Here is a 13,527-nt window from a genome sequence, read left to right as displayed (position 1 = left end):
CATCAACCAAACGCTTCCGTTGTCGATCTACAAGGGTACGTATATCAAACTCTCCCCTCTTGTTGCTATGCATCACCATGATCTTGCGTGTGCGTAGGAATTTTTTTGAAATTACTACGTTCCCCTACATGGTGGGCTTTGTGTTTACTAGTAGAGACCACTAGTTTTAGAGTTGATGAATTGTTCCAAATATCACATTGATATGGTTGTGAAGGAATGTGGTAAGGAACAATAAGAGAGAAAAATGAGTAATTGTACTTTTGCCACTAAGGATAAATGATTGCATACTGCCCAAGAAGAAGTTATGTTGTCAACATTATGCCATCTTTCCCAAATCAATACTCTGTTTTATTACTTAATACTTGGATGATCCATGGGTATCACGATCAACAATATGTCATCTTTCCCAAGGCAATATTCTATTTTATTACTTAATACTTGGATGATCTAGAGGTATCACGATCAAAGAGTGCAAAGCTAATGAGGTTGAAACCCTCATTGACTTTTTGGGGAGACAAGTGAGGTTTTATTTGTATTACAAAGCTGAGGATTGGTGTGGGAATCAGTTCCAGGAATTGATATCTTAGTTTTTCACCGAGGGAAAACTTGGTGCTACCGACAAACCCTTCTATTTGGGGGCAAAATATTTTTTGGCAAGATAAACTACATGGAGCAATAAATACTTCCTAGCACCACATCGACTGGATTTGATAACCTAGATGTCTAGGGTAGAAGGAGCGTTACTTTAAGATCCAACCCACATCAACAGAATCAGTAGATCCAATCCACCGACCAGAGGAGAGCAAGGAATCCGATATGTAGAGACGTCTCGGGTGTGGTGTCCTCCGAGAAAGGAAGCACCATTACGGATGATGTCCAACAAAACCTCTCATCGCACATGGTTGGTTCAAAAGCATTTGTGAAATAAGTGTCACACACGTAGGCCAATCTGCACATGTTTGCAAAGTGATGGGACCTAGCATGATTGATGTGGCTCGTGATACATGACCGGCTAGGAACACCCATGTGTGATGTGAGGTGTCACATTGCTGACGCGTATTATATATTGAGTGCTACTTTGTGAAGTTTGACTCACCGCACATGGTGAGTGTTCAACGAGCGTGTGCAATGCTCCTGGGTTTCTATAAACATATTCACCCTATAGTAACCCTAAGCCTTGTCAAGAAGATAATTCGAGGAAGTCAGGGTGTCCTCGATGGTCCCATTCTAGCTTCGGGTACAAAGGGCATATAGGTGGGTCCCTGTGGTACCCATGTGTCCATGCCACTCGCACTAGGGCCAGGTCGTGCCCCCTATACATGATAATTGGGAAATTCATCCTCGAAATTTGATGCAAAATGCATGTATTAACTATCCTCACTTCCATGAAGATCTCTTGTGATTTAGAAGATAAGTACTAGCATAGATAAGCATGCATGACAATGAGGAGTCAAAAAATGGACATGCACAAAAACTTGATCGATATTGGTGGTTCCGTAGGTATCGAAGCTTGAGTGTGAAATGTGCATGACACCTACATTACTATTTAGGAGGCATTCGATCCAAATAAACTACTCACATCACAGTGCCCCCACTCCCTGAATGATTGTTAAGGCGATTAGGCATCCCTAGATGAAAGAGTGGTCTTACATGATTGGTCCTTGTGTGTTACCACCTCCCACCTATCCTACACAATTGGTCAAGGTTGTAATTGTGAATTTATAGTCAAGGTGCACGGGGTCTTACCATCTACCCGTTAGTACTCCACATATTCATAGAGAATTCAATCTCAACGGGTCCATGTCGAAGACAATGGGGCAGTCATTACACCATCCGTGCAGGTTGCTACTCTAGTTAAGCACTTATCCGACAAATGAATTTCACCACCTTATGACAATTAATGTCACTGCAGCTGTTTTTCAGGCTTCCATGCAAAGCTTATCACACTTCTCCTTCCGACCTTCCAGCACTGAGCATGTATCAAACTCTATACATCGTTTTACACTTAGAGTCTATGTTTTTATTTGCATTCCAAAACTCATGGGGTTTGTATTGGTGCTTCCTGCTAATAGATCACATATATGCCTTTTATTTAAACCTGATATTGTTTTAGAGTTCCCAACTGTTTGAGCCATTCAATTTTTAGTTGAGAAGTTCGAGAGAGTGAATATACATGCAATTGAAACTTCTACAAAACTCTCAGGCCTTTTGCATGGATTTAAGGCTCGTTAAAAAAGAAAATGTGTATTTGTACTTTAAACATGACATCATAAGTTCAGCTCGGTTTCATGTTTCAAGAAAAGGTAGACACAAAGATTATAACTTTATTAGATTACACAAAAGTGGAAATGTTGCCCAGCATACAAACTAGCCGAAGTTAAGCAAATAACAACATGAACAATCCATCAAACTTAATGAGTGATAATTTAAACGACATATATGGGCTTGAGAAAGAGCGCGGCGATGAGACCCTTGAGGTCACCACCAAATGTGTAGCCGTCCCTGCCACCAAGGTATATAACCTCCAACGTCCTTGTCAGGTTCACCACCAATTGTGCCGCTGGCAACAGTGCGGGTTCTATCTCCATACATGCTCGGTTGATCATCCTCCACGCATTTTCGGCCAACGCCGAGATTGCCACGATAGCCTCCTGCCCCCCTACGAGGTTCTCCTTCATGTAGCACTCCACAGAGCTAGCCACATCCTTCTTGGTCTTTCCCAACTTGTAAGAAGCAATGTCGTTGAGAAAGTGAGCGATCACTCCGCTTGCGCAGACAATGTCTGGGACATCGGCTGCCCAGTCAAATGCCTCATTGGTTGCTGTGTTGTCCACACCCATGAGTAGCACAAGGGCCAGTGTGGGGAAGCCTGACGACATACGTGAAACCTCTAGGTGCTCCTTGAAGCTCGGGGCATACTTTTCGTTGGACCATTTGGCCTCACAGAGGTAATATTCAGACGATGACTGAAACTACATCCACACAGAGAAACGTGAGATACTGAGATGTAGCATGATGAGTATAGCTTGAATAGCGCAGCTGTTAAACTCAGTGCAATTTATTTTCTTTTCACAAGCTCTTACCGCTGTCTTTGCGTAAGATACACGGTATTTCTCATGTGGTCCCAACATATCCTCAAACTCTCTGAAGTTAGCCAACAATCTGATGTAAAACATATGCAGGTATTTAGGTAGAATAGACACCGCTCTTCGGTCCCATCTGCAATAAATTAGGAATTAGGAGTCTAGGAGAGTGCTATGAGCTCAAATCTTGATCAATCCAGTTGGATAGTTTCACAAGATTGATGGTTTAAATTTCCGTTATAATTAAACTTAGCCACGTTAAGCTTTAGTTCAGCGATTGGCCTATGTAAGCACTATTATTTTGCATAAAATCCCATCTCACCTTTGTATAGCTTCATTGAGTTTATAGCAATCCTCCAGGGTCGCGTGGACATCATAGGTGTCATCCATCAGGGATAGCAGACCGAACGTCTTTGCAAACATTAGTCGTGCGCGGGAGTACTCCTCCTCATGGAACACGCTACATGTCCAGAAATAGTTCTCCACTAGACGATCCCGGGCATAGCTTAGCTTCACATTGTCATAAAGATCTCTCCACCACCTGCAGATTGCATCCATTTTAACCCAAATATCAAGTAAGATCTTGGTGCATACTGTTATAATTACTTTATGTTCCCTATTAGCTTGTTCTAATTTCAAGTCCGTGTACTCCTTTGCGCTGCATTATGTTAGCTGGCATCCGCAATGTTGTCTTTTACCTCACGCCATAAATTTTCGTGTCGTACGACTTTGTTTGCTTTCCATTTATGGAATTTATAATATAAAACCGAGCGCTCTTTGCACCTTCGTTCTAAAAGAATATTGGTAGAAGTTAATAGGGAATAATTGCATCATTCAGTGCAGTAGTTGTGCCGTACTCCTATTCCTATATCAAGGGAGAGGAAGAGGGAGGTTCAAGGGCCAGTGGTGGTGCCGCCATTCGTGGTGCAGATGATGCTATGTCATGATCCACTAGGTGTGGCCATTGCTAGAGAGGAATCCATGGAAGACCGGAGGGACATGGGGAATAGTGGAAATGAAGGAAATAAATGAGATGATGTTATGCTGTCAGTTGGATCTCACTTGCCGACATATGGAAAGTTTTTTTTGAGCTAAAATAAAACTGCAGCTTAGTTTGTCAGTAGGAACTAAAGATAGGATATGTCTACGTCTGAGTAGATTGATATTCTTTTTATGTTTAAGTTGTTAGCGAACGTATGTGTCATGTAATTTGTTAGTCCTAGTCTTCAGGCTAGTGGGTGAGTTAGTTGGCTGAGTCGGCATGTATATAACTGTGTAACCCCATATTGTGAATACAGTGAGTTGCACGACCCATCTCTCTCTCCCGATCGCTCTGGCTCGAACATGGTATCAGTTTAACTAAGATCCTACTCTTCCGCTGCCTTCTCTCCCCACCTCGCCGCCATGACCTCCTCCTCCTCGGTCTCCTCTTCCGGCGAGTCCTCCGCCGATGAGCAGTTCGACCTCCCCGTGGCCACCCAAACCCTTCCCACCATTCAGATTCAAAGCCTGCGGATTTGTTATCACGTCTTGCTCACCTTGGACTATGAGAAGGAGAACTATGGCCTCTGGCGCCGCCAGTTTCTCGCCGCCCTCGCCAAGTTCGGCCTCACCGACCATGTCGCCGGCTCGCCGGCTCACGCCACCTCTGATTGGGTCCTCAACTACTTCGTCGTCCTGTCGTGCTACAACGCCACGGTCACCCCCTCGACCTTGGAGATCGTCGAGGATCGTAAGGACACGACGTACACCCTCTGGCGCTCGCTCCGTTCTCTCTTCCGCAGCAACCGCGACGCCCGGATCACCTACCTCCTCGACGAGTCCCACAGCTTCATCCAAGGCGACCTCACCGTTGTCGACTACACCTCTCGGCTGAAACAGATGGCTGGCACTCTGCGTGATCTCGGCCATCGCATCAAGGATCGCGAACTGGTTCACAACGTCCTGCGTTGCCTCGATGAGCGCCTCCAACACGCTGTGCCGCACATGACCCGTGGTCGCCGGCCCTCCCTCGTCAAGCTCCTCTCCTTCCTGCAGCTGGAGGAACAACATCTCAGCTGGCTGGCGGCAACGCCACCTGCACGGCCCTCATCACGCCGACCAATGCCTACTACGCCGCTCGGCCGCAGCCCCCTGCACCCGCGCCGGCCCTCTTCAACGCCGGCGCTCCCACGACCCTTCTCTGCCCCACCCAGCATGGCGCGGGCGGCTCCTCCGGTAACCGCGGCGGCCGACAGAAGAAGTGCAAGCAGAATCCCTCTGTCGGGCCTGGTGGCTCCTCCTCCGGCAGGGCTCTCCCTGGCGGCTCCTCCTTTAGTGGCGGGATCTCTGGTGGCTACGTTCCTGCCCAGCGCTCCCCCACCACCGTCGCCGGCACCTTCCAAGGCATCCTCGGTGCACGCCCGCCCGCTCCTTCTGCACCCCAGGCGTACCAGGCCACGACTGTGGCCTCGCCATCGTCGTACTGGGATCAGGCGGCGCTGATTGCCGCCCTCAATCAGATGGCGCTGCATCCACCCTCTGTCCCGATGGTGAATGGGTCCTCGACAGCGGCGCTTCTTCCCACATGAGCTCCGGTTCTGGTATTCCTTTCTCCCTTCCCACATCCTCTTCTCCCCCTCCATCATCGTTGGTGATTGGTCCCTACTGCCAATCACCGGCGTCGGTTCCACCTCCTTCCCCACTCCCTCCCGCCCTCTCTCCCTCTTAGAAATTCTCATATCTCCCTCTCTTATCAAAAATCTCGTTTCCGTACGTGCTTTCACTCGTGATAATTTAGTCTCGATTGAATTTGACCCCTATGGTTTCTCTATCAAGGATCTCGCAACCAAGACGGTGCTTCTCTGATGTGACTCCATCGGCGATCTGTAGACCTTCACTCCGTCCCATCACTGCCTCACCGCCACCGCCGATCTCTGGCACCAGCGCCTTGGCCACCCCGGTGCTGCCGTCCTCGCCAAGGCCTCCACATATTTCGATTTCAGCTTTAATAAGAGCTTGCCGACCCATTGCGATGCATGTCATCTCGGCAAGCACACTAGGCTCCCCTTTAGTTCTTGTACTTCTCATACTACTTTTCCATTCGAACTTTGTCATTGTGATCTATGGACAAGTCCAATATTAAGTGTGTCTGGTCTCCAATACTACTTGGTCATTCTTGATGATTTCACACATTTTGTATGGACCTTTCCTATACGTCGCAAATCCGAAGTGCATGTCCTATTAGTTCAATTTTTGCCTATGTCCACACACAATTCTCTCGTCCCATTCTCGCTCTTCAAACCGACAACGGCAAAGAATTTGACAACCTCGCAAATCGTTCTCTTCTCGCAACTTACGACACTCTCTTTCACCTCACCTGCACGTATATGTCCCAACAGAATGGCAAGGCCAAACGCATTATTCGTACTCTCAACAACGGTGTTCGTACCCTTCTCATTCACGCTTCCATGCCTCCCCGTTGGTGGGCTGAAGCTCTAGCCACGTCCACTTATCTCCTCAACCAGCGTCCTTACGAACCTCAACTTCTGACCACCCCCTACGAGCTTCTTTTTGGGCATGCACCCGACTTTCTTCACTTCCGTGTATTCGGATGTCTTTGCTATCCCAACCTCTTAGCCACCACCCCAACAAGCTCTCCACACGTTCGGTTTCTTGTGTATTTCTAGGCTACCCTGACGATAGGAAAGGTATCGTTGTTACGATCCCTTATCCCGGTGCATTATCTTTTCCAGGCACATAACTTTCGTGGAGACTGTTTTCCCCTTCAAATCGCTACCTACTCCTCCTCAAACTGCGCCCTCATCCGCTCCTGATCCACCTCCCGCGATTCATGTTGATCCTGCATGGCCTACATGGCCGCCGCCCTCGCCCTCCCCTCCTGGATCGCCAACTGGCTCCCCCCAAGCCCACCAACGCACCAAACCCTCCCACGTCTACACAGCCCGCCAGCCATTCGCCTCATGGGCCGCCTACCCCACCTTCCGGCCCAACCACCTCTCCCGACCCCCCTCGCCTCATCCTTCTCCCTCGTCGCCTCCTGTTCGTGCGCCACATTCGATGATGGCGCGCGCACGGCACAGGATCTTCCAGCCTAACCCTCGCTACACAAATTTGCACGCCTCTACCATATCCCCCCTTCCCTCATCCGTCCGTATTGCCCTTTGCGACCCAAACTGGCGCGCTGCCATGCAGTCTGAATTCGATGCTCTCATGGCGAACTCCACCTGGACACTTGTTCCTCGCCCACCTCACACTAATGTGGTTACTGGAAAGTGGGTTTTCAGGCACAAAACCAACACCGACGGCTCCCTCGAGCGGTATAAATCCCGCTTGGTTGTCCGGGGTTTCGCTCAACTGCCCGGCATCGACTTTGGCGAGACATTTTCACCGGTGGTCAAGCCGGCTACAATTCGGACGGTGCTCACCCTCGCGTGGTCTTGCGGCTAGCCGGTGCATCAGCTTGATGTAAAGAATGCCTTCCTTCACGGCGTCCTTGACGAGCAAGTCTGTTGCTATCAGCCCGCCGGATTTGTCGACACCACTCGGCTGAATCACGTCCGCCGTCTCTCCGAGTCCTTGTACGGACTCAAGTAGGCCCCGCGGGCTTGGTTTCAGCGGTTCGCCACCTTCGCCGCCACCATTGGGTTCGTCGCGTCGCGGTCCGATGCCTCGCTGTTCATCCTACGGCGGGGTGATGACACCGCGTACCTTCTACTGTACGTCGATGACATCGTCATCACGACTTCCTCGACTGCCCTTCTTCGCACACTCGTCGATCAGGTACAGCACGAGTTCGTGATGACGGACATGGGTGCTCTCCACTACTTCCTCGGCATCCGGGTTCAGCGTACATCGCGTGGGTTCTTCCTCGACCAGGCCCAGTACGCCGAGGACCTTCTTCATCGCGCCGGCATGTCTACCTGCCACCCCGCGGCCACGCCAGTCAACACCTCGCCCAAGGTTGCCGCCGATGCCGGTCGGCCCGTCGCCGATCCCTCCAACTATTGCAGTCTCGCCGGCGGCCTGCAATATCTCACCATGACGCGTGCAGACCTGGCATATGCTGTCCAACAGGCGTGTCTTCACATGCATGATCCTCGGGACAGTCACCTCACACTCGTCAAGCGTACCTTGCGGTACATTCGTGGCACAACCGCCCATGGACTCCTGCTGCCAGTCTCCTCGTCGACAGAGATAGTTGCCTACTCCGACGCAGATTGGGCGGGTTGTCCTGACACTCGCCGCTCAACCTCCGGATACTGTGTTTACCTTGGCGCCACCCTCGTCAGCTGGTCTAGAAAAGTTAATGTAGAAAAGTGAAATTTGAATTTAAGTTGGACTTTTCAGAAGGCTTTGATATAAGAAAATATTAAACAATTTGCAATTAGCAAAACCGTTATTAGAGGTAATAAGACAACATTACATAGAAAGGGGAAAACATCAACTTACAAAGATAGATCCCTAAGCTCCTTGAGGTGAAGGGACCTGACCAATTCAAAGTCAAGCCGGGAGAGCTCCAAGAGCGGGCCATTGTTAGACTCGTCCTGCTCATACTCCTTTATATAATGCATTGTTTCCAACCGCCTGACGGTCCGTGGGAGAGGAATGTCGAGGGCACATGAGACTTGTTCTGCCATTGGTGGCCTAAGCTTGTTTCTCATTGCCTCGAGGTGGTACCTCGAAAAGACGATTGCGTCACTTAGTGCATCCTCACTAGGTGTTGCCAGGTGCGCTGCATTGTAAAGGCTCAGAAGGCTCACTGGGTCACTGCATAGGCTTGTGCTGAAATTTCCTGTCTCATCTTTGAACTTGTCAAATATGTCTGCATGCAGTCATGTAAGTTTGATCATATCAGTTCAGTTTCTAGGTGCGTGTTCTCACATTTGCTACTCACTCTGGTTGGGTTTGTAAGTCGGGCATGGGTTTTTAGGTTTTCAATTCACCTAGGGAACCATGTGTTGGATGCCACAAAAAATATAACTTGAGATTCATCGTCGAACGAAATTTCTAAACATAAGTTATATGGCATAATTACACATGTTTTGTTAGTTAAATTCTAGACCTAACATGCCCTAGTTATAAACCCACCCCGAGGTATATACATGCATCATGATGTGTGCCCCTTTACGATGTTAGCAAAACAGTTAATGTATTGGTTGATTCATGGTATGTTTTGTCGAGTATATTAGCAATATTTCGATTAATTTAATCCATGAATAAATCATGAACATGGCAACATGTTTTTCAGATCAAAGAGCATAACGAATATCAATCCTAAACAAACATGATAGAATAGGATAGGTTGAAGGTTTTGGGTTGATCTGAACAAAAAAAAGAGCAATTGCTAGATCCACGAATTTTTGTCCGAAGTCCCAACATAAATTTAGATTGACTTTGAGATCACTGAACTTTTCTACAGTGGCCGGTGTACCGATTCAAAGACAACTCAATATACATCATTGGTTTGTTTTAAGGAAATATACATACCAGCAGATACCCAGAGCCCATGCTGCCTAAGTAGGCGAAACCGAAGAGCGGCGATGTGGAGGTCGTCAGAGCTAGCTGGAAACTCCGGCTCCTCGTTTAGCACGTGCCTTAGTGCCGTGCCAATCTCCCCACGGAAGTGGTTGCCGATGCCAAGCCGCTCGAGCATTTCCACGAGTGTCACAACATCAGCCACACTCCTGTTCTTGTTGTCCTCTAACAGGGCGCGCACTTGGACCTTGACTTGTTCCACCCTCTCTTGCATCGTCATCTCCGAGCTCTATACATCACACACGTAAAATTCAACATTATAACTTTTCTCGTACAAAACCGACATCTTGTTTTTTTTGAGACCTTTTACGGTGCATCAAAATAATATGAGCCGTCCATTTTCAGTCAGTTAATGGACTAGATCCACCAATACTACCAAAGCAATTCAGTAGTATATTTTGTTCAAGGGGTAAAATTGGAAGACTTAGAAAATAAATACCCAAATTCTACATCCATTGAGGAATCCGTGTGTTTTCTTGTCCTGCTTGGACCAGTCCGGCCGAATACTTTCCGGCCGACATTCAATGCAACAGAGACAATTATACACAACGATGGATCCTTGCCGGCTGGTATTTTTGGCCGAGGAAATCACCATGTACAATAGATTGATTGATCATTTGTGGATACATGCATTAGTGATTCCGGCGATCAAGCCGGCGGCGGTGGCCTCATAGGAAGCTGCAGCGACGACGCCGCTACTGATCAGGACGTCGTACCGCCGGTTCTGTGGCCTGCTGGTAGATTTGATGCCAGGTCGGGGGCTTGGAGCTCCCACTTGAAGGGCACTCAGGCAGTCAGGCTAGCTCTGATCGATATTGGGCATGCGCTGTTGATCATGGGCGATGGCAACGACGAGGCCTCACGAGGATCGTCACCGCGAGGGATTTGACAAATTAGGAAATGAAAATAATGACAAAACTACCCCGCTAATCAACGGCTGAGATGATTCAATACTACTCGCTTTCAGAGGTAGTATGATGCACCGTAAAAAAACTTTCAAACTTAAATCCCAAAACGCGTGTGCGCCTATTCACCGGAACAGAGAGAGTATGTAAAAGTGTATGCGACTGACCTGCGAGAGGGGAGGGTTGTAGGTGACGAAGAAGTCACCCCACACGCAGGGTTGGAAGGCGCCCATCTCCAGCTTATGAGGACCAGCAGCGGCAGCAGTGGCAGGCTTGCTAGCAGCCATGTGTAATATGAGTATAAGCTTATACTTGCACAGTTGCACTGGTTGCAGAGCTTGTACTTCTCTATTAGTGTGTGTATATCTTGTGCATGGCATGGTCTTGCTAGCGGTCTCTATTTATAGAGCGAGGGAGCGAGCTAATCGAGTGCACCAACAGGTTCAACACTGCCGCAGCCTCGCAAATGAAACAAGGCAACGTTCTACACTGTCGGGAGGGGGCGCAATTATTGGATTCTCATTGATGTGTCAGTTATTGCATTGTACTACGCGTTACAACGACATCATATGGCAAGAGATCAGGGTGACAGGGACGACAATACAACCTCAAGGTCCAAGTGCGCGCCGTGTTACTTGATTAATTTTACGTAAGAGATCAGGGTGACAGGGACGACAGGTTAAGTTTGAAGCAAGAGGAGAGAAACAACCTTACCGCCAATGGATGTACGCTACGTAAGCACGCGTATTTTCCAAGCTAAAAATGGTCGAGCCGGACTCGAGGCACGCGGAACACGATGCGTGTGGTGTCCCTATCTGGCAAATCGCTCTCCCAGCTTCGCTGACCCACAAACTACTGCTACCGTGCTACGTACGTCCATGAATGGTTTCTAGTTTGGCAACTCTCTGGTTTGATGGGTCAATCATTAGTTCCTTATTCATGAGCATTTTTACGGTACCCTCTACTGCTATAGAGGGGGGAGAGCAGTATACAATCATCCCGCCGTTGATTTCGTGAGGGTAATCTAATCATATTTTTCTTTTTTCCATTGTAACGTCAGCCCAGCAGCAATCGGTCGCTCTGTTCGTTCAATTACCCGAGCTGTAGTTGCACTCGCCGTCGTGTCTCTATATCCCGGCGCACTCCTGCCACCACCCTCCGCCGGTGCACTTGACCTCGACTGCCGGGCGCTCGTCCACTTCGCCGTCCTCGTTCCTCCAGCTGTGCCTCGCATGGCCCTCTCACGCACGATCCACGTCCGTCAGTATAGGCCGCATCCCACCAAAAACTAGAGTGCAGATCGTAAACTTTCACAACTTCTATGTCTTTGGTAATTGGTACCATGGTGGTTCATCACTTAACTCTTGGTCGGTGGAGACGTCTGGTTGATCTATAGAGTCCCTCCATTGGTAGCTTCTGAAATAGGCACTACATCTTGTCATCGTCGGATCAGCGAGAGAGAGAGAGAGAGAGAGAGAGAGGAACGAGCAAGGAAGGAAGACGAACACGAGAGAGAGTAGATTTTGATGCTGCCGTAACTGCGCAGCGTTTTCCGGTTTTTCTCTTTTCTTTTATCTGAATACAAAACGAGCTGACTTTCTCTCCCAGTCTGACCGCTATGATCCGCACAATGCGCGAGGTCCCGCAATTGTGTTCACAGCCAAGGCCCATGACCAGGAGAGAGTTCAGGTAACAGAAAAGGAGATCGCCTGCTAACAGCGTCTCCACGATGGAAACGAATTATATGAGACCAAGTCTCACGGGCTAGCATGTCAGACCCATCCTGATGGATGACACGTGTTATTTACAATCACAAAGCATCTATCCCATCCCCCACTTGAAATCAGGGGGAGAAGAGATTAGATGCTTTATGATTTGTGATGCCACGTGTCATCTATCACGATGGGTCTCACCTGCTAGCCCGTGAGACCTGGTCTCATATAATTTCCCCCCTCCACGGTCTACATGATCGTCATGCATGCATGGGTCACATCCGACCCTGCTGCACATTATTTTAAACGAAAAACAAAACAAAGCAAAGCAGCCTAGCCTATCTGGTGTGAGCTTAACTGAGCTAACACATCTAATTTCCCTGGTAGCCGGCGGCTGCCAAAGAAGGGGAGCTCGTCGGGATCGGACAACTGTGTATACTGTCAAGCGGCCGGTACACGATCATGTGATGAAGAATAGATGTAGCGGTGGCCGCCACAAGAGGAAGGGGATGACTTTGCTTTATCTGTAAAACAGGGCGAACGTCTGTTTTGAGAGGAAGGAGAGGACCGGAGGAGGCCTCGTCGAGGAAGACTTTGTTGGAGCGCGTGACACCACGAGCTTGGCTGGCGCCTAGCGGCGTAACAACGTTGATCTACGAGCACGAGACTTGAGGCATGAGCAGTGAAAAAAAATAGTGCACTATGCAATGTATCACTAAATACATCGATATACAGTGTCTAGCTAATAACATGTTATAGCATGATATAGCACGCTAATAACATATTTAAAGGGCCACACTATCTTTTTCATTGGGCATGAGTACGTCTGTTATATACAGCTGATTTGATTCTGATCACAGTATCTTTGGAACATGTATTTGCCCGTGTGTAGTGTCTAGTAATGCTTCTAGTGTGTGTGGGTGCGTGCATTATTTGATTCTTTACTTGTGAACGCCACAGCGGATCTGATTCTGACCACAATCTATCTGGAATAGTAGTTTGCCGATGTGTAGTGTCTAGTGCTGCTTCTGCTGTGTGCGCGCGCGCGCGTGTAGAGCTAACCGTTCTTAAGGATTTTCAGCACGTCTGGTATCAAGTAGGGCATGCCGACAGACCGTGAAGGAGGCAGTGGACAGGCTGATGAATCAAGTTTTGCTACTTCAGAGGTCAGCTTCTGGCTTCTGCTCAACACACGGTGTCGGCGATGGATCGTCTACTGATGTGAAAATAGTTCAAGAGCGGTGTGCCGTCGAAAGAGGAAAGAATAACACAAGTTTGGTGTGTTTTTCG

The 13,527-nt window shown here is 48.5% G+C and overlaps 1 protein-coding gene across 1 annotated transcript; it reads right to left on the bottom strand.

The window, feature by feature from the left end:
* Positions 1-2,314: 2,314 nt before the first annotated feature.
* LOC119298457 (eudesmanediol synthase-like) lies at positions 2,315-10,868 on the bottom strand. The gene is made up of 6 exons (XM_037575854.1): positions 10,693-10,868; positions 9,573-9,849; positions 8,535-8,907; positions 3,406-3,624; positions 3,084-3,219; positions 2,315-2,972 (listed from the first exon to the last, which is right to left on the bottom strand). Exons 1-6 carry the CDS (start codon positions 10,810-10,812, stop codon positions 2,427-2,429), a joined length of 1,671 nt encoding a protein of 556 aa, XP_037431751.1. The 5' UTR covers positions 10,813-10,868; the 3' UTR covers positions 2,315-2,426.
* Positions 10,869-13,527: the final 2,659 nt, after the last annotated feature.

The sequence above is a fragment of the Triticum dicoccoides genome, chromosome 5A (assembly GCF_002162155.2).
Source record: "Triticum dicoccoides isolate Atlit2015 ecotype Zavitan chromosome 5A, WEW_v2.0, whole genome shotgun sequence".
NCBI lineage: Eukaryota > Viridiplantae > Streptophyta > Magnoliopsida > Poales > Poaceae > Triticum > Triticum dicoccoides.
Note: the sequence above shows the minus strand (reverse complement) of the source record. Positions and strands in the feature narration are given on the sequence as shown.

Bases quoted from the DNA above. Each gene is read 5' to 3' on its own strand.
- LOC119298457 (XM_037575854.1), bottom strand. From the start codon at position 10,812: ATGGCTGCTAGCAAGCCTGCCACTGCTGCCGCTGCTGGTCCTCATAAG. The intron at 9,850-10,692 runs GTCAGTCGCATA...TGTGATGTATAG, and splicing joins ACAACCCTCCCCTCTCGCAG to AGCTCGGAGATGACGATGCA. The intron at 8,908-9,572 runs GTATGTATATTT...GACTGCATGCAG, and splicing joins TGGGCTCTGGGTATCTGCTG to ACATATTTGACAAGTTCAAA.